This window comes from Biomphalaria glabrata, chromosome 15 (genome assembly GCF_947242115.1).
Source record: "Biomphalaria glabrata chromosome 15, xgBioGlab47.1, whole genome shotgun sequence".
Classification (NCBI taxonomy): Eukaryota; Metazoa; Mollusca; class Gastropoda; family Planorbidae; genus Biomphalaria; species Biomphalaria glabrata.
Genome location: NC_074725.1, coordinates 12,817,975 through 12,839,892, shown reverse-complemented (window position 1 = coordinate 12,839,892; position 21,918 = coordinate 12,817,975). Strand labels below are relative to the sequence as shown.

At 39.6% G+C, this 21,918-nt stretch overlaps 1 protein-coding gene across 4 annotated transcripts in view; it reads right to left on the bottom strand.

Annotated features, from left to right (window-relative positions):
• LOC106055773 (uncharacterized) overlaps window positions 1-21,918 on the bottom strand; it is a 193,879-nt gene that overhangs the window by 144,714 nt on the left and 27,247 nt on the right. For all 4 annotated transcript variants that reach the window (XM_056012939.1, XM_056012936.1, XM_056012938.1 and 1 more), the window contains one exon: window positions 7,994-9,688. In XM_056012939.1, coding sequence (XP_055868914.1) covers window positions 7,994-9,656 — 1,663 coding nt within the window. In that variant the 5' untranslated portion in view covers window positions 9,657-9,688. The remainder of the gene's footprint in view (window positions 1-7,993; window positions 9,689-21,918) is intronic.

Below are 21,918 nucleotides of genomic sequence, written 5' to 3'. Positions count from 1 at the left end.
ATATAGTAGGCCTTATGTTGCTTTTTTATCGCTAAAAGTGTGGGTATGAAGGATGAAGCCTACTAGTGGCAATGTTTACGGATGTAGACTCTTACATTATTTGGGAAAATGTGTTAGATTAAATTAGCATTACACTGTAGAGAGTCTGTCAAAGACTTTTTTTTTAAACACGACGCTCAGAGGGCCCCTTTTAACGGTACGTGACGTTTTGGCGCCGCCGTTTTGGCGCCGCCGTTTTGGCGACGGAACGTTTTGACGCGAGCCGTTTTGGCGACGGGACGTTTTGGCGCGAGATATCATTTGACGATAATTTAATAAGCACGTAGCTTTTTTTCAATGAACCCTTGAATTCCACCGACTTAGGCAAATAACCATGGTGTCCATGTATACTTAACTTAAAGTCTTTTGAGAAACATGGTACATGTATTATATTTTTACTTATTATTAGCAAGTATTTGGTATGTATAGCTGGAGATACCATACAGTCGTTAGATAAACCAATGTTAATGTAAACAAATAATTGCATCAATTTTTAGTCTATCATCGTTTCATTTTGTTTTTGATTTTTGTTTTTAATTTTAAAGTAATATCTTAAAAAACTTTTTTGAAAATAAAAGTGTGCCTATTAATAAACACACATACACAAGCCAAAATATTTATTAAAGAAAATGATGTGAAAAAACAACACACATTTAATAGTACGTGAAAAATCTGTCTTAACACAAACACTCATGCAAAACATAGATATGAATAATTCTTTTAAAAGAAATAATACAATAAATGTACATAATGTATCTCGCGCCAAAACGTCCCGTCGCCAAAACGGCTCTCGCCAAAACGGCGGGGCCAAAACGGCGGCGCCAAAAAGGCGGCGCCAAAACGTCCTGCTTCGCCCTTTTAAATCAGAATATTATAAATTATAAGGCCTTTAAAAAGTTAATATTTTCTATAGTGGCTTTCATTAGAACCTATTGGTGGCCTTACCGGCCCATTTGGGTACCAGCCCACCGGGCATTAGCCCGAATGCCCATATAGCCAGTCCGCCCCTGCTTGTGTTCATTAACGGTAGGGTATAGTGTTACTAGCAGGACTTTATCTACAATGAAGTAGATACTATTCAACAACGTCCGAGAGTTTGTTAATTACAAGTAATTCAAGATTACAACAGAACATGATACCACGTCTGCTTCTAAAACCTTTCCCATTTCTCAGAGCTTACTTTTGCTCCCTCGCACAGACGCACACACAGTGATATATGACGAATAGTAACACAAATTATTGACCTTGACATTGGGAAATGGATTAAGCAAGTCCCTCTGACTTTGAGTGCTACGTCCAGACCCCACTGTTGGACAAAGAGAGGGCGGGGTATTTGTGTTTCACGTCTGTCAAGGCCCGTTTCCTTTCTTTTTGAATTATGAAAATAAAAAACTCAATCAAACGAGAAGAATTGAGTGTGTGTGAGTGTGTGTGTGTGAGTGTGTGTGTGCGCGCGGTGTATGTGGGTCTGAAACATATTAACGAAATAACAGAAAAACAAAGAAAAATATTTATAAAAAAAAAGAAAGGTAACTCTCCTGAACAAGACTGAAGCAATGTTTATGGTTCTTTGTTTCCGGCTCTATTGGCTGATAATGGAATGATGACAGATTTTATGCACCAGCAAAGCTACAAACTGTTTCCCCGTTCATTATACACAAGTTAGCACTGATATCCTCGAGTAGCACAGATTCAGTTTCCGGTAAAAATTACGCTTTGATTATGGGAATCAGAGGCGGTTACAAGTTATCCATAAGTGGATACACAAAAAGTTATGGAAACATTTCATTGATCCCATCGTACGATAATGGAAATACCATTTGAGCAGCTCAAGCTATTTGTTTGTGTGGTCGGTCTGTCTTTCCGTCTGTCACGAAATGAAAGCGCCGTTTTCGTGCTATACATATCTGCCTTTATACGTGCATTGCAAACCGCAAACTCAACATGGGCCGCCTACGAGTTTTTATGACATTGTGAATTCAGTTGGCATTAATCGACCACTTTATGGATCCACACCTTGACTACTCTATAGACTGACTACTTCATCGACCATCTTGACCACTGAAAAAAATATATTTAAGAAACAAATGGACTCACTACCAGTACTTGGCTGACCCAAACAATGGACTACACAATGTAACCTACCTTCACTAACAACCCAGACACATAACCTACATACAAAATATCTCAGGTTATGCAACCCCCTCCCCAGTCTACGTCATTCTGTAATAACAGCGCCAGCTAGTTAACATTTGGTTCTACATAAAAACAAACTCGAAAACATACGGAACTAATTGAACAAATATGGAAACTCTTGAGTGTCATATTTTGTAGAAAAGAAAAGAAAAATTGGCTCACTTCCAAGTCAGTAAAAATATTTCTTTAAGCGATGTTTTCAGAAATTGAGGAAACTTAACGACTCATAGGGATTCATATGTATGGTTAAACAAGGACGATAACTACACTTTTTAAAGGAGAAATATATTTAAAAAAACAACAGTATAATTAACCAGATTAGAATACTTTTAAAAGCATAGTTCCTTTATTACAGTTAAAAGATGCGGGCATTCTTAGCATACATACACTAGTTTATGGCTGCCTTGTGGAGTTAGCGAATCAGAACTGTGGTCACAATGGTGCCGAGTTTTCGAATCCTGCCAGCTTCCATATACCCTGCCTGCCAGTTTCTATATACCCTGCCTGCCAGTTTCCATATACCCTGCCAGTCAGCTTCCATATACCCTGCCTGCAAGCTTCCATATACCCTGCCTGCCAGCTTCCATATACCCTGCCTGCCAGTTTCCATATACCCTGCCAGTCAGCTTCCATATACCCTGCCTGCAAGCTTCCATATACCCTGCCTGCCAGTTTCCATATACCCTGCCTGCCAGTTTCCATATACCCTGCCTGCCAGTTTCCATATACCCTGCCAGTCAGCTTCCATATACCATGCCTGCAAGCTTCCATATACCCTGCCTGCAAGCTTCCATATACCCTGCCTGCCAGTTTCTATATACCCTGCCAGTCAGCTTCCATATACCCTGCCTGCAAGCTTCCATATACCCTGCCTGCCAGTTTCCATATACCCTGCCAGTCAGCTTCCATATACCCTGCCTGCAAGCTTCCATATACCCTGCCTGCCAGCTTCCATATACCCTGCCTGCCAGTTTCCATATACCCTGCCAGTCAGCTTCCATATATCCTGCCTGCAAGCCGCCATATACCCTGCCAGTCAGCTTCCATATACCCTGCCTGCAAGCTTCCATATACCCTGCCTGCCAGTTTCCATATACCCTGCCAGTCAGCTTCCATATACCCTGCCTGCAAGCCACCATATACTCTGCCTGCCAGCTTCCATATACCCTGCCTGCCAGTTTCCATATACTCTGCCTGCCAGCTTCCATATACCCTGCCTGTCAGTTTCCATATACTCTGCCTGCCAGCTTCCATATACCCTGCCTGCCAGTTTCCATATACTCTGCCTGCCAGCTTCCATATACCCTGCCTGCAAGCCACCATATACTCTGCCTGCCAGCTTCCATATACCTACATTCCATCTGGAGGTTTGGGCTACGACGTAATAATATCCTTTTCTGGCAGAAAGTCTTCAATCTAATATTGTAAGTTGCACATGTTCCTTCGCAAAAAAGATCAGTACGCCCTACGACTACCCATATAACATATTAAACAACACCAGCAAATAATTCAATGGGGATAAAAAAAAAAGATCCCATATGTATTTCTACACAGCACTACAATAAGCAGACCACCGTTCACCGAGGAACTGGGGAAAAAAAGTAGAAATATTGGGGAAATGGGCGGGGAAGGGGGCGACGACTGTGATTCTTGAATTAATCTGTATACCTGCCTACCTCCTGATTCATATCTTTAAATTTTAAGTTCGTCTGCACCGAAAGAAGCGGGATGATATTCGATGGAGATAATTCAAGTAACTGTTTTCTTTAATAAAAAGTATAGGATCAATGTGCCCCAAGTTAACTACGCCGCTGAAATTTTTTTTTTTAAAGTTGTTTACTAAATATATTTTCCTCGGCTGTTTAAAGATAAAGTTTAAGAAGATGGGAGGGTTCTCAAACGCTTTTCTTTCGAAGCCCCCCTCCCCCAATACTAGATTTATTCTCTTCACCTCCTCATTTGACCAATACCATAGACCAGTGGTTTCCAGACGTTTTCCTTAACGGAACACTTCGCACATTCTGAGTATTTAGCGGAACACTTCGCACATTCTGAGTATTTAGCGGAACACTTCGCACATTCTGAGTATTTAGCGGAACACTTAGCACATTCTGAGTATTTAGCGGAGCACTTCGCACATTCTGAGTATTTAGCGGAACACTTAGCACATTCTGAGTATTTAGCGGAACACTTCGCACATTCTGAGTATTTAGCGGAACACTTCGCACATTCTGAGTATTTAGCGGAACACTTCGCACATTCTGAGTATTTAGCGGAACACTTCGCACATTCTGAGTATTTAGCGGAACACTTTGCTTATTTTTTAGAGAGATGAATCGAGACCAATCTCAATTGCCACGTCGTACAGATATGTGACGTGGCAACGAGCTACTGGTCTAAACTGCCCACAAGTTGTGACGTTGCAGGTCAGTGTTCAGGCCTTCTATAACGATTGGTCTCGGTTGAGGTCATACCCCCCCCTGCATCCATAGTCGTAGCCAGGGCAGGATTTAAGGTAGGGCGGGCGGCGCTACAGCCCCGGGGTCTCTATAGGAAAGGGGCCTCCACAAAAGAGGTTTTTAAAAAATATCCAAATATCTAGTTTTTTGGGTTTTTTTAACATTTTTTTTTCGCATTTTTAGCGCGACTATGTCGTGGCTAACCCTTAACACGCTGAGTTGTTTTATAAGCAACGGGAAAAAAATAAAACTCTGATGTCTAGAGTCTAGACTATCACACGAGTCTTGATGTTTGTAGCATGCTCGTAGTGGGGAAATCCCGGAGGAATTCCCAAAATTGTATTTGACGCCACATACGTTTCTACAACAAATGTACATTTTCTGAACTCATACCTATTATCCCAAGTAAGTAAATTGGTAAAAAAAAAATTGAGAAAGACAATTTAGAGCCTAGCCTTGGTAATAAGTTGATTCAATGTGTATCTTTCATAGGCCAACAAACTACAACAAAGACCGATCTAAGGAACTCTTTCACTATTGGATTCTTTACCATCAGATTTCAGAGCTACCATCAGGAACAAAAAATGGACTTGGTTTTGAGGGTCTCAAATGGCACTGGAGAGGGGGGTGGTTCAAAACTGAAGATGATCAAGAATAAGATCCAAACCAGGACATGACAGAACCTGCTCTCCAAGCCCCCCCCCCCCCCACCACCACCACACACACAGACACTTAGTGTTGAAAGTGATTTACTCCGGAGATTGATTTCAGCGAAATCATCAACGACTTTTGGTCCAAAAAATATCTCAGATTTTTATCGGTTAACGCGGTAGTTTAGTTTCTAATTAATTTGTATCTGACTTTAACACTTGGGGGAGCTACCACCTTCTACCAAGCGCGTCCCCAGGTGGCGGATAGGGGAAAGACCCTTAGATATAAGGGTTAGCTGTGAATAGCAAATAAACAGCCGCGGACCAACTGGTTTGCAGTCATGGAGGATGAGGTGAAGTATTCCAGTGGTTAGAATATTTACTAAAAACATCTCAGAAATCCAGGGAAATGATTGCAAAAAGCGAGTATAGGGCGCTCTAACTCTAAACCCGGGTAGATGAAACCCGTTAGCTAGGGATAGCAGTTCATCTAGGAGAGAAAACTCCGAAAATAAACACCTGCTGCCTTGCAGATGATCTTGGTTGATCAAAGGCTATGGGAGCACACCCAGAAAGAAAAGCAGGCTGAAGTCGGAGTCAATGGGCCTCCTGGCGCATAACACATTGACACGCAACCTCATCAATGAGAACGATGAAGAAGAAGAAGAAGAATGACTTTAACAGCTTACTACAATGACTTTAACAGCTTACTACAATCTTTGTTGAAATGATTTTATTTGGGCGGCAAGAAATAAATAAAAACAAAATATTTTTTGTTTAGTTCAGAAAATAATTAGGGGCCTTCACTCCTTTGGTTGCCCCGGAGCCTACACACCTCTAGATCCGGCTCTGGTCATAACTCTACCGTTGTATTTACACGTGCTTAGTAAAGACGAGTACAATCAAGGAAACAACTTCACTCCACATGACTCCAAGTCAACTTCAATTCAGGTAAAGAAAAATGTGTTCTACATTCGGTGTGTGTGTGTATCTAAGTGATGACTTATGTTTAACCTGCAGATCGATGCCAACCACTCATCAAGTGATGTGTTATTCAAACAACTAAAGATTATCTGGCTAATGAAGAAAATAAATGCCAATAATGTGTAACAGAGTCAGTATCAATGGGAATCTCTTTCAACTTGGCACATCTGTAAATGTGGTTTTTTTTTTTTTCGTTGAATTGTTTGTTTGTTGTTTTTTTTTTTAACTTTTCAAGGAAATAACATACACTTGAACTGCTGAATGCGAACTTGAGAATACCTAGGTGGGCCATAGCTAAGTGGGCCATAACTAGGTGGAAACAGATAGGTTGGCCTTAGCTAGGTGAGCAATACCTAGATGGGTAATAGGTTGGCAATACCTAGGTGGCAACAGCTAGGTAGTCGATAGTTATGTTGGCTTAGAGTTTTAAACTGAACACGTTCTCCATCGATATCGAGTCCTCCTGTAGAAAAGTCCATACAGAAGAAATGGTTGGCCCAATAGAGAAACGAAAATGAATCCCAGTGTGGTGCCATATTATAGAACCGAGATCATTGCACTTAGCTAGCATGAAAAAAAAGCGTCATTATTCTGTCACTAGACTATATTGTAGTAACGGAAAATATATATTTTAAAAAATGTGGTCTCGCTCATTACCCTCGTGAATTGGACCATTATGCCAGGCACCAGCTCAGCAAGAACGATTGCTTTCATCCAGGCCAATGGAAGGATTCATATCATTGGCCTCGAGACTTTCAAGGCCATCACAAATCTGTCACTTGTTCTTGACCTGAAACACAACGGGGGTCTCATCCTGAGAGAGAGAGAGAGAGAGAGAGAGAGAGAGGTATGGGGGTCGAGAGGTGCCTTGAAGCCTAACATTGTTCAGGTCTTTCAAAGATGTTCAAGTCGGATGAACCTGGATGTGACATTGTGCTGTCGATGTAACGGGGCGTTGTTGTTGAGCGCCGTGCACTCTTAGATCTCTAGTTGAAACAAACAACAAACAAAAAACTCTTGATGTCACAGACTTGACGTGTCACCACAACAGACTGGCATCAAAAGTCTTAGACTACTTCTCTTATTTTTTTATTACACTTTAATGTAACGCCGTGTTGTAATTTAAAACAAAAAGAAATATTGTTTTACAATAGGCTTAATTGATTTTGAAAAGTCCACCTGATATTTTATTTAGATGTCCACGGTTACATCTACTTTTATTCACTATTATATCTATCTACTAAATCAACTATTATATTAATTATTAAATGTTATATCAACTGTTATATCTACTATATCAACTCTTATACCAACTATCAACTGTTATATCAACTATAACATCCACTATCAACTTCTATATCCACTATCAACTCTCTCTCTCTCTCTCTGTACCTAACCATGGCGTCTGGCCAGTTCCTCTTCAGATGGAACAAAATAAAAGCTAAAAAAAACATTGAAGCTAGCACAACAATAAAAATATTTCATCCCATCAGTAAAAGGGGGGAAAAAAGTGAACCCTCCACCTCGTAACACGGAGGTGTGCAATTCAGATAGACACACCATTACGTTTACATACAATGAACTGAGAACGAAAAATGAACGTTTAAAAAAAATGACGCTGATTCTAGTTCAACAAACATTTAGGGTGTAAAGTGTGTCACTTACCTAAATAATGAATTCCCGATTGATGCGTTGCGTCATATCCGCTAGTGAAAAAGTCTGAACTGATTAATCCTGGAACAATTATATCCTCTGTGTCTGGCTCGTGACTGTATCCGTAAGCACGAGCGGCACCGAAGTCAAGGGTCCCTGAGTGGTTACCCTGAAAATCCCTCGCAGGCACGCAGAGACCAGACCTGCTCGAATTTAAAACTTCTTCACCGGTGAGCGCTGATCGAGTAGTTGCTGTGCTCACCTGTGAAACGCTTTCCTGGGATGAGTGGAGACAGAGGCGGTTGCCTAACAAAATACACGAACACAGAACCTCGCAGTGGCAGGAGGGTTTCAGGCTTTGAGCGCTGCCGTCGATGTCATCACAAATGAAGCTGTCTGAAGGTGAATTCCATGATATCCTTTCATGGGTGAATGAATCTACGGCTGCAAGATCCAAAATCTGATCTCTTACAGACTCATCTGTAAAGTCCGAGGTGAAAACTTTAACAGATTCATCTCCAGATGAGACACATCTCTCATTACGAGAACCGCTGTTTAGTGATTGTATATCAGCGCCGTTATTTTTATTTGGATTGTAGTTAATAGTGGGTCCAAATTCTACTAAGGCTACTCCCTGGTCAGTTTGAGGTGTTTTCCCAGCCTCTCCATCCCGAGACAGTGTAACGATGCTTACGTCGACAGCCTGACGACCAGGGTTCAAATCAGGAGTAGATGTTTTCGGATTTGATTCTTCTACGATAAGCGGCGAAAGGGAAGGAACTACTCCAGCGGTGAACTCCCTTGCTATTGATCTCTTGCTATCGTCTGCTGGCGGGCGCTGTGTGCTCGGTCGTCGCCCCTTGCACCCGCGCTTGCTGCGCGCTAGACGTTGGCTATTGTTTTGACCAACTTCGTAAGAAGATGACCGGAAGTAAAAAAGTAAACTCTCCTTGACTTTAATGTTTGTCGGAGTCTTAGCCCCGTGTCCAGGAGGAATGGGATGAGACGGCCTTGCCTCGCGATGGATCAAACGCTGTCCAGTTTCGCTCGAATCGCTCTTCAAATAGAGTTCACGTGCGAGCGAACTTAAACTATTTCCAGCTTTGTCTCCGTTGACCGGCGGGCAAGTTTGCCCATCTGAGCACAGGGGGCGAATGCCCTCCTTCGCTGCGCTGTTGAATGCGGCACGAGTTACGAGTAAGTCTTGCGCGTTCCGGTCTGGTTTTGTGTAAATATTATTATCATCAGGCGATGGTACAGTTTTTAGTGAGCGGGTACCAAGCGTTACTTCCCCTGCAGTTACTACACTCGGTACAGGCTCTCTAAGCCGTATTGAGGAGACTTGAACGCGATTATCTCGCGAGTTTTGTAAAGTTTGAGAAGAAGGAGGAGGAGCGGGCGAGTGGAGAAACAAGGGACTGGAGAAAGAAGTACCTGGTGATGCGAAATGTACTTTCACTGCAACGGGGGCCGGGGTGGAGAAACTTGAAAGAGAGTATTTCTCCTTCTGATCGAGGATGTGAGGTGGGAGGGGGCGGTGCGGATGGGAGGGTGAGTGAGGCAGGTAATTGTCGACTTCGGAACTCCTTTCCTGACAGCGCTGAGGCGGCATGTGCACCTGTGCACACCATTTACTGTTTTCGTTCAGGCCACCGTTTCCTCTCTGAGACGCCATCTTGTCATCGGCTCATGGTTCTTGTAGTAAGTCTAAGAGAAACAAAAAGTGTAAAAATTAAAATAAAAAAAAAAAAAACGAAGAGAAACACTTTGACTAGAGTTGTGTAACTTGTGTTGAGCAAATGGATTGAATTTTGTTTTAATTTCTCACATTTTTATTCTCATTAGTTCATATTTATGCACATAAATAAAAGAAATCGAAACTCGGCACTCTGTTTAGACATAAGGCTGCTTAGTTTTATGTTTATCAATGGTACAATAACATAGACTCCACTCTGAGAGTCTGGTTTTTCTTTAGTTCAGATCTATTCACTAGTTTCATAATTTAACATTGCCTACAACACTAACAAAAGAAGTTTCTGCTTGAAAAAAATTATACATTTTACATTATGTGCCTTATTGAAATTTTAAGATGTCAAAATTAAACTACATCTTTGTGTTAACTTAAATTTAGGGTAAAGGTTTGTGCATATAAGTTTACATAATGTTGTATAGAACTGCAATGCATTTAGAAAACAGAAAATGTGTATAACAGCAATGAAATTATTATCTAGCAAGCTTCTTAGAGAAATGAATAGTGTAAAATCATTTTTCAATGTTTCTGGTGTCTACAAAAAAAAAAAGGTAAAATTACCACAGGGGTGTTAATAAAAAATAAAAGTTTTGTCCCATTCTCATAAAATAGGACGGCCACAGATATCGGACCTAGGCAACTTCCACGGCTTCTTCCTAACTCGTGCACACAGATATTAGTGTAGTTAATTGCTGCTGAAGATTTTTTTTTTTTCAAAGTAAGTTTAAACCGAATTTCTTGTACACTTGAATAATATAACACTTAAAGTATCTCCTTCCAACATATTTTTCTTCATGTCAGATAAGAAAATGCCTGTGATTAAATAACAAGAAAATACTTCCAATTGAATTGACCCTGGTGGCAGCAGGCCTAGATGAGCCCTAACTATACATACAGCCTCCGCAGTCTTCCAACCAGTAACACGGACACCTTTGTCTAACCCAGATCGCCCTCCTACTTTCCAGTCTTACTAATGAGCGTTATCTGTCTTGGTGGCTCCTTCAATGCTTGTTTTGGCAACATTGACTCACCCGCCCTTGGTGAGGTGTTCCTGGGAGATTGTCTCCTAAGCCTGTCAGCATCACGGCCTGTGTTAACAAAGTTTTTATCTCTTTGTGTGTGTGTTTTTGTATGCATTTTGTTTTCTCTATTTCATCACAATCTTTTGTTCAGATCATCTGTTCTCTTACATTCATTCTTCATTACTTTCATTCTGACTTTCTTTCATTTATACTTTCATTATTTTTTTTACTTTCTTTCATATACGCTAACTTTCACTGTTACTATCATTCTTACTTTCACACTACTTCAAAGTCTTTCCTCACACTGCTTCCCAGTCTTTCTTCACACTACTTCCCAGTCTTTCTTCACACTACTTCCCAGTCTTTCCTCACACTACTTCCCAGTCTTTCCTCACACTACTTCCCAGTCTTTCCTCACACTACTTCCCAATGTTTCCTCACACTACTTCCCAGTCTTTCCTCACACTACTTCCCAGTCTTTCTTCACACTACTTCCCAGTCTTTCTTCACACTACTTCCCAGTCTTTCCTCACACTACTTCCCAGTCTTTCCTCACACTACTTCCCAGTCTTTTCTCACACTACTTCCCAGTCTTTTCTCACACTACTTCCCAGTCTTTCCTCACACTACTTCCCAGTCTTTCCTCACACTACTTCCCAGTCTTTCTTCACACTACTTCCCAGTCTTTCCTCACACTACTTCCCAGTCTTTCCTCACACTACTTCCCAGTCTTTCCTCACACTACTTCCCAGTCTTTTCTCAAAATGCTCCTCACTCTTCCCCGCACACTTCTCCCTACCAATGTTCTACCCGACATTCTCTCCCCACTGCTCCCCACACTGCTTCTCACAATTTCTCCGCACACACCTCTCAAATACTCTCCCTCCTCATAAGTTCAGCATTATGACTTCTTCCAGATCCTCTAAACATATTAACAAACTTAAGAAACTATTCTGTTCTTCAGGTTACATTTTTATAAATGTCAATAGTATACCATAACCAGACAACCCTCACACTACCAGAGTGTGGTCTTAGATCAACTTTGAGAACCCCTGTTCTACATCGTTATTTCAACGCCCCCCACCTTTACCCAATCCCTTTCTTTTTAAGGAGAGCTGATCGATGACTGAATAACATTTTATAAACAGGGGCGTGTACAGACTTGATAAGTTAATTGAAGATCCCCCCCCCCCAGGGGTCTCCGCCTGAAATTAACAGGTGGAGAGCGTTAGATTACCAGGGTCAAGGTTTTTAGGCTCAAGTTTCTAAAAGGAAAAAGGGGGGGGGGGGGTTGCCATTTAGTTGAAGGTCGGGATCTGACACATGTTCACTGACATATGACACGTCATGCCAACACACGTGACAGGAGATTCAAAAAAGAAAGTCATTTGTCTAGTCCAGTGTTATGTTATCAAACCACCTGAAAGAAAAATTCGCCAAAAATCAGATGTACAAGATGTGAAAACAAATTTCGCAAAAACAGAAAGAATCTATACATTTATCTACCGCCTAATTTGCATGGTAGAAACATTATTAATCTAGTGGCGTAGCAAGGGAATACGATGCCCGGTGCGACCCGCATTTCTCGCAGAACCATTGCTAATCATTAGATCAAAAAAAAAGTGAGACCATAGAGGTAATGTATCTTCTTTCAAAGAAAACTAGGCCTAGACCTAGTCCTAAATCTAGTTTGTAGACCTAGAAACCTAGCTAGATCTATAACGTCAAGAGTGAAGAAGAGTATTCAACTGAAACATCAAGCGAATTAATGGCAAAGTTTGATTTTTTTTTTTATGCAAAGAACGATAACGCCTATACTAGGGCAGACGATTATCAATGGGGAAAAAAGCTAAAATCATCAGACGATCTTAGATGACCCAGGGCCAGGAGACTGAAATGAGAGACATTTTTGTACAGATGTGATGTAAATCTACTTCCGTTTCTGTTTATGTGGATAGACAGTTCAAGGTCTTTTAACTTCCATCCCCTTTTCCGAAAGTAGATGAAACAGTGTCATGACCTTCATGAAGGTAAGAATTTCAGAATCGAAGATTGAGCCGTTAATAAGCAGTAGAGAGAACTAATTGCGCCAATCTTACAAATCTATGATCATCAAGTGATTGCCTAGTCCTTCAGCTTTCCATTCTGTAGCTATCTGACCGTCAAAACTACGAATCAATCCTTCTAGAAGGTTTGCGCTGGGCCTTTGGAATCGATACCTTGTGTCTGTGCCGGGGTTGTCATGGCCTGGTGAAGTATACATACGGAAGGGAAGTATCGAACGGGCGGCACTTACAGCTCAGATAGATAGCGGGTCAAAAGTTCAACACCCCCAAGAGAACACAACGAGGACAAGATGAGGGCAGGGAAATGTATTTGATGAGAAAGGGCAAATCAGAAACTTGTCACGTGACAAGGGCAGGAGGATAGTCAAATGTCGGATCGATTTATGGATTCAATGCTCGATGACATTGAATCAACTCAATAATTGCATCGTTTCGACTCGAATTCTTGTACCAATAATCAAACCACTGATGTGAAAGTATTTCTATAAGACATCGCTCTGTATGTGAAAGTATTTCTATAAGACATCGCTCTGTATGTGAAAGTATTTCTATAAGACATCGCTCTGGATGTGAAAGTATTTCTATAAGACATCGCTCTGTATGTGAAAGTATTTCTATAAGACATCGCTCTGTATGTGAAAGTATTTCTATAAGACATCGCTCTGTATGTGAACGTATTTCTATAAGACATCGCTCTGTATGTGAAAGTATTTCTATAAGACATCGATCTGTATGTGAAAGTATTTCTATAAGACATCGCTCTGTATGTGAACGTATTTCTATAAGACATCGCTCTGTATGTGAAAGTATTTCTATAAGACATCGCTCTATATGTGAAAGTATTTCTATAAGACATCGCTCTGTATGTGAAAGTATTTCTATAAGACATCGCTCTGTATGTGAAAGTATTTCTATAAGACATCGCTCTGGATGTGAAAGTATTTCTATAAGACATCGCTCTGTATGTGAACGTATTTCTATAAGACATCGCTCTGTATGTGAAAGTATTTCTATAAGACATCGCTCTGTATGTGAAAGTATTTCTATAAGACATCGCTCTGTATGTAAAAGTATTTCTATAAGACATCGCTCTGTATGTGAACGTATTTCTATAAGACATCGCTCTGTATGTGAACGTATTTCTATAAGACATCGCTCTGTATGTGAAAGTATTTCTATAAGACATCGCTCTGTATGTGAACGTATTTCTATAAGACATCGCTCTGTATGTGAACGTATTTCTATAAGACATCGCTCTGTATGTGAAAGTATTTCTATAAGACATCGCTCTGTATGTGAACGTATTTCTATAAGACATCGCTCTGTATGTGAAAGTATTTCTATAAGACATCGCTCTGGATGTGAACGTATTTCTATAAGACATCGCTCTGGATGTGAAAGTAGTTCTATAAGACATCGCTCTGTATGTGAACGTATTTCTATAAGACATCGCTCTGGATGTGAACGTATTTCTATAAGACATCGCTCTGGATGTGAAAGTATTTCTATAAGACATCGCTCTGTATGTGAAAGTATTTCTATAAGACATCGCTCTGAATGTGAAAGTATTTCTATAAGACATCGCTCTGTATGTGAAAGTATTTCTATAAGACATCGCTCTGTATGTGAAAGTATTTCTATAAGACATCGCTCTGTATGTGAAAGTATTTCTATAAGACATCGCTCTGTATGTGAAAGTATTTCTATAAGACATCGCTCTGTATGTGAAAGTATTTCTATAAGACATCGCTCTGTATGTGAAAGTATTTCTATAAGACATCGCTCTGTATGTGAAAGTATTTCTATAAGACATCGCTCTGTATGTGAAAGTATTTCTATAAGACATCGCTCTGGATGTGAAAGTAGTTCTATAAGACATCGCTCTTTATGTGAACGTATTTCTATAAGACATCGCTCTGGATGTGAACGTATTTCTATAAGACATCGCTCTGTATGTGAACGTATTTCTATAAGACATCGCTCTGTATGTGAAAGTATTTCTATAAGACATCGCTCTGTATGTGAACGTATTTCTATAAGACATCGCTCTGTATGTGAAAGTATTTCTATAAGACATCGCTCTGTATGTGAACGTATTTCTATAAGACATCGCTCTGTATGTGAAAGTATTTCTATAAGACATCGCTCTGTATGTGAAAGTATTTCTATAAGACATCGCTCTGGATGTGAACGTATTTCTATAAGACATCGCTCTGTATGTGAAAGTATTTCTATAAGACATCGCTCTGGATGTGAACGTATTTCTATAAGACATCGCTCTGTATGTGAAAGTATTTCTATAAGACATCGCTCTGGATGTGAAAGTAGTTCTATAAGACATCGCTCTGAATGTGAAAGTATTTCTATAAGACATCGCTCTGTATGTGAACGTATTTCTATAAGACATCGCTCTGTATGTGAAAGTATTTCTATAAGACATCGCTCTGGATGTGAAAGTATTTCTATAAGACATCGCTCTGGATGTGAACGTATTTCTATAAGACATCGCTCTGGATGTGAAAGTAGTTCTATAAGACATCGCTCTGGATGTGAACGTATTTCTATAAGACATCGCTCTGGATGTGAAAGTAGTTCTATAAGACATCGCTCTTTATGTGAACGTATTTCTATAAGACATCGCTCTGGATGTGAACGTATTTCTATAAGACATCGCTCTGGATGTGAAAGTAGTTCTATAAGACATCGCTCTGTATAGGACAAGAAAAAAAAAACGTTTCTGTTTTTCAAACACTCGACTTCACGACGATGTAAAATGTATTAAATGTCAGAGTGGATTCTAATACAATTCCAGGACATTATAAAATTTCATTTTTTGTCACGCGCTTATGCTACTTTTTGATACTCAGGAAGATCTGATCCCATTTTTTGTTTTGTGGTCATTGCTAATTGTGATCTGTGCTGTGATCATTGCTCAATGCGCTCTGGTTCCGTCTTTTTTGGGTGGCCATTGACTTAGAACTCACTTGTGGGTAAAGAAGGAAGATTTCCATTTTCTATTAGGACTTAAGGACCTCAGCATCAACTACTCAATTCGATTTACATTTCAAGTCAAACATTCCAAGAGATTCGAACTCGAGCTCCCTTAACTCAGTTACAAGCAAACGGTAGGCGGCCTTGAAGTTGGTATATTCATAACAGAGAATTAAAACCACCTATGACTTAAAGTACTAGCTACCGCTAGCACCATTGTTGTTGTTACTATTTCAGTCTAGAGAAGACCAAGTCATCAATAGTGATGGAAGTAATCCCAAGTTGTTATTTCCGTCCTTCCCCAACTGTTTCCCCCCCCCCCTTTAATCTCGTCACTCGTCTCTCAACAGCCCTCCGTTCCCGACCCAGTTCATTGAAGCCTAGATGTGGCATTAAAATGAAAACGAAACAGCGCCCCCAAAATAGCGTTTGTCTGGATGTCGTCTCTCTATTAAGTATGACAGGTCGGCTTCTAAATTGTGAACCTATAATGTCGGAACCAATACATCAAGACTGGTGTTGTTCTCCCCGTGTCTGGAGAAAAAAGTTACTTGGAAAATGGTCATCGGAAAAAGAAAGGCTCTTTTGGACAAAGCGGAAAAAATATGGACTAGATAAAATGTTACTCTTTGATTGCGACATTGAGCTTGAAGGTAATGTATACAAAATCCTTAGAGTCTATTGGTGACTTTGAGCTTGAAGGTAATGTATACAAAATTCTTAGAGTCTATTGGTGACTTTGAGCTTGAAGGTAATGTATACAAAATTCTTAGAGTCTATTGGTGACTTTGAGCTTGAAGGTAATGTATACAAAATTCTTAGAGTCTATTGGTGACTTTGAGCTTGAAGGTAATGTATACAAAATTCTTAGAGTCTATTGGTGACTTTGAGCTTGAAGGTAATCTATACAAAATTCTTAGAGTATGATCTACTGGTGACTTTGCCAACTATTACAATGAAGATTACTGTAATCAATATCTGCAGGATAAAAAATAAGAGCTGAAAAAAAAGGAGAACTATTCAAATAGCCTTAAACCAAGATCTGCATGGATTAGGATAACAGACTATAATCATCTGTGTTGTGAACAAGATAACAGACTATAATCATCTGTGTTGTGAACAAGATAACAGACTATAATCATCTTTGTTGTGAACAAGATAACAGACTATAATCATCTGTGTTCTGAACAAGATAACAGACTATAATCATCTGTGTTGTGAACAAGATAACAGACTATAATCATCTGTGTTGTGAACAAGATAACAGACTGAAGAGATCGAACAGAATGGGACACTGAACGTAAACAAAGAACAAAACATAACGCCTAACCATTTAAAGCATACATTTATTTCAAGCATACATTTATTTCAAGCATACATTTATTTAAAGCATACATCTATTTAAAGCATACATTTATTTCAAGCATACATTTATTTAAAGCAGGGGTGGGCAACCTTTTTGTATCGAGGGCTGCATTTTAAAAAAGTTTGGGAATGGCGGGCCGCATATATGTATATAATATATCTTAAAAAGATACGCTCGCTAACTGTGTAGAATGTCTTTTAACTCATATTTACACTGTATTATATTCACGTTTCTTTATTTTTTTTCACACTCCGCGAGTTAGCAGTTTTTGAAACCAATTTTACAAATTTTTAAAATTGCTGTTGTCTTTATATATCACAATATTCCCAAAAATATAAATTTTTACTTAATGTGCAGTATTTTACTTTTTACACTCGTGCATAATGTTCCGAACTGTGAAACTATCTTACTAGTTGTTACCTCTGTGACTGCTGTCAAATTAGCCGGTCAACATTGACGAGTGATTATACTTGTTTAGATTCCACAAAATAATGTTTGCTCACTGAATGAGACAATAATATATGTTCTGGAAGTTAAAAATCGGTACGAGGAAAACCTGCCCTTTAGAGCATCACCAGAGAATGCTGGCCATGTCCTTCAATGGTGCATACTAAATCACGAGACCCGAACAAGACTCTCCAAAGACTATTCGGAGAGCTGCCTGATCTGGAAACCACTGCGCGGTTCATCTTAGATATAGAATTACTGATCTGAACCCTCCAACGTGTAAAATGAGAACGAAGAAGAACAGATGTATGTGTACCCAAATATTTTGAACAGCAGCAGAGGTTTTTTAATTTTGAAAATACAGCTTCTGGCACCCATAAGACTCCCGTGGTAGTACTGACTGGAACTTCTCTTTGCTTGGAGTTATGTCCTCTGGAGCTGAATCAGCTTCTGTGCTAAATGGTGAGCTGATAATATTTAAAACTGGTTCTTGATGTCTTAAAATTTGCTTTTATAAATTGCACAATTAAGGAATCTTAATAAGTGTTGTACTTTTAATTATTTCACTAAAAATAGTTTCACTTTTCATCAAAGGAAAATGACAAAAACTATTTTCCTTTGCTTGCCTGTAGAAATGGGAAATCCTTGTTTGAAAAGAATAAACATGCATTTATATTTTATATATAAACAACCAATTGCAATAGCCGTTATAAAAGACATGATATCTGTCTTTCACTCTTCATTAGAAATATTGGTATCAAAGTCACAGTCAATGTCCTTCAAGTAATATAACAATTTCTTCCTTGAGATTTTATATTCTTCTCATTTGCCTTGCCCTTGCTAAGCTAGCGTTACATTGGATTATTTTGTTCATATATCGGAAACCCGTAGTTAACATGACTAGCTCTATTAAATATGAGTACCGATATTTTGGTGATTTTGCATTCAAAAATGTTATGCAACTTTGTACAAACTTTCCTGTTTAGAGTTTATGGTTGGGATATTTATTTAGATCGAGTACCATCAGTTGTTACTCTTGCCATCTTGTTCCAAGCCTACCCAACACTCAGAGATTGTGTCTTGAATTGAGTGTATTGATGTATAGCCAATAAGCATAATCTTCGTTTACTTACAACTTTTATAATGAGACAGTTTCAATAATTTATACAGATATTATTTTTAATATTTGCATTTTTTTTATGTATATACCGTGGGCGCACCTGATTTTTACATGTGTCGGCGGGCCGCATAAAACACTTCGGCGGGCCGCATGTGGCCCGCCGTCCGTAATTTGCCCACCCCTGATTTAAAGCATACATTTATTTCAAGCATACATTTATTTAAAGCATACATTCCTACAAGCGCAAACTGCGTGTATCTCTTGTTTTTAACGCGTTTGGGATACGAGCCATCGGTTTTAGAGTTGTGCCAAATGTGCATCTGCTTGGATCCCTCCCTGACATAAAGAGTTGTTCAGACAGGCCAATGGAAAGGCGCTCTCATGGGCCTAGAGTTCCAAAAGTTCGACTCTTACGACAATTAACCAAGAAGTATCCAATTCTATTTAGGGGAAGGCAGCTCCGAAGTAATTACACCTGGTCTAAACAATGGCACAGAATACTACTTGAAACGTGAAATTGGAACTAATTACAGGTCAATGAACTAGTTTTGATAGGACGGTGTGAGGCAAGAGGTCAGCACATTGCGTCGTTTTAAACAACATGGTCCAAGGTTCAAAGGTTCAATTTATATTTAGACTTTCAAGTCATGACTTAAAGTTTCGAACGTTCGGAAATGTATTAGGCCCTACACCAAAAGTCCTGCATGTGTGGCAGCAGGCAGGGATCAAACCCAGCAGAGGCCACGGTCCCTTATGAGTAGGTCCCCTAACTACTAGACACCATCAACAGAGACCGCGTCCCCCTGTTTGAAAAACTAAACTTGAACGAACCAGTGAAACAAAACAATCACGTGATATTCTGATTTGGGCACAAAAACTTCTGTATTGGTTGTACAATCAACTGACGTTGATGGTTGGAGAAACAGACTTCACTTGTTCAAGGCACACAGATGTTCATTAGTAAGTAAACCCCTAAGTGAGCTAGTCAAGAATTTGACGATAGACTTACATGTTTTAAATTGGGAAGTTAACAATCAAATGCAAATCGCAAACAGATGGTGATAAAAAAAAAAGAGTAATATTTGAGAAATTAGACTTTTTAATACCGAGGCATCACATTCCAGACAACACGACACACACACACACACAGAGACACGAGTGTCTCTAACATAGTGATGAACACATGTTTAAGTGCATCCTCTTATGTGACCTTGGCAATGAAACTTTTCACGAGCTACGAGAGGGGGGGGGGACTCAACGTACCAGACATTTGATCAACTCGGTTTAATCCTTCCACTTATTTCAGTCTCAGTCAATTATTCACGCATATAATTTCTCTTGTGAGTGTGTGTGTGTGTGTGTAAGACATAACGAGTGTTGTTGTACCAGCACTGTACCCCCCCCCCCCCACTGTACTCGTGCACACAGAGAGTAGAAGTTCTACTGGAGAGGAGACTGTCTAACTTCCATCCACCCGTCACGTTTGATGTCTTCTCCAGAAAGTGAGGTGCTAAATAAAGCCATGCGTTTTTCCCGTTCTTCTGGTCGTGTACATGTGCTGATAGGTTTATACAATCTAGGTGTGAATGGCTGCACGTGTGTGTGTGTGTGTGTCTGATATAAGTAGGTGTGAGCGAGTGATTGTTTCAACTTTAACATACACACACAAATGTCAGAGCACTATGAAGTGAGATTAAAGCCTGTGCTTTAAAATATTGCCGACTCGGGTTCTGGTTGAGTAGATAGGAACGTAAAATTGAATTCTGTGGGTACTGAGGCAGGTCTACATAAGCAAACGTGAGATGGCGCGTCTATGCACTGCACTACAAATGAGGAGATTTATAAGAGGATCACACTGACAATCGGGCCCCACGATGACCTGTTGATCATTGTTGACCACTGTCAAAAAAAAAAAGCGGACACTTAAACTGTCATTAAAAGAGATACTCGATTCTGGTCAAAAGACAAAAGCCAGGGAGGAATGGAAAGGGACGGTCGACAGATAATATATGGTGCCCCAACAGTCCAAGAGACTAAGAGACAGGTAAAGGTTGATGCACTGCATTTAAAATCTTAAGATGATAACTAAAATTTTTTTTTAAATATTTATAGGCCAATTTAATAAGGGAAAAAGTATATAATCTAGTTATTTTTTTAAAGTTGTTTTCTCATCATTTTAAAATCTTGGTAACATGAGTACAATAAGAGTCACGTGACCTCATTGAGCTTTTCAAAAGAAAATTATCTCTTATTTCAAGTTTAAAAAAAGAAGAAAAAAAAAAAGAAAAAAAAACAGGTAGAAAAATAGAACAAACAAAAAAAAAAAGAATAAGGATTAAAAAATGTAAAAAAAAAAAAAAGGAAGAAAAGAAAGAAGGAGAACAATATCTTATTGTTGTGTGCAGAAAGGTTCACACACCGTGTGGTGTAGACACAATGTCGTAGAACGTATAGTCTTTAAAAAAATTACAAATTAAAGAGACAATAAAATACTACACATTAGTTTCTTCTCTCTCAGTGCTCGCGAATGATTGGCTACTCTTGCTACAGGCTAGTTTGAGGAACCTGGTCTCCAAGTGAAGAGGAGAAGTGCTTTAAAGCTTATCGTCAATCAGGCAAGTTATGAACTCACTAAGCCGCCTCAACCCTCGCCTTGCCGCCGTAAAAATTTGGACACGTAGCACGTGATCTCGTGTAGGACTGTTACACTGCACTCGTTTCCTGAGGTCAGGCCGACGGAGGGATTTTAATGAACAGAAGATTTAATTCTCGTCATTAGCTAGCCAGGAGCATCGGGAAGACAGACATGCACCCAACGGCACCACATAGCCCTCCCCCAAACGTAACTTTAAACCTGTACCCAGTAACACAGACATTTAAAAACAAAAAAACAACCAAGGGTTACGCCCGCAAGTGAGGTACAGATTACTCATAAGCTTTGAAAAATGTATTTCACAAATAATTTTTCTCAGATAGACTTAAAAGTACATCATTTTAAAGGTGAAGAGGGTAAGGAACTTTTTTTTTCGTGTAAAAAATTTCATTACCTGAAAATCTTTACTCTACATATGGAGTTTATATTGACAGAGTTTCTATAATTGATCACTTTGATTTAATGCTAAGTATTCACATTTACCATCAGCTATCCTTTAGTGTGCTGGACCGTTGGGGCACC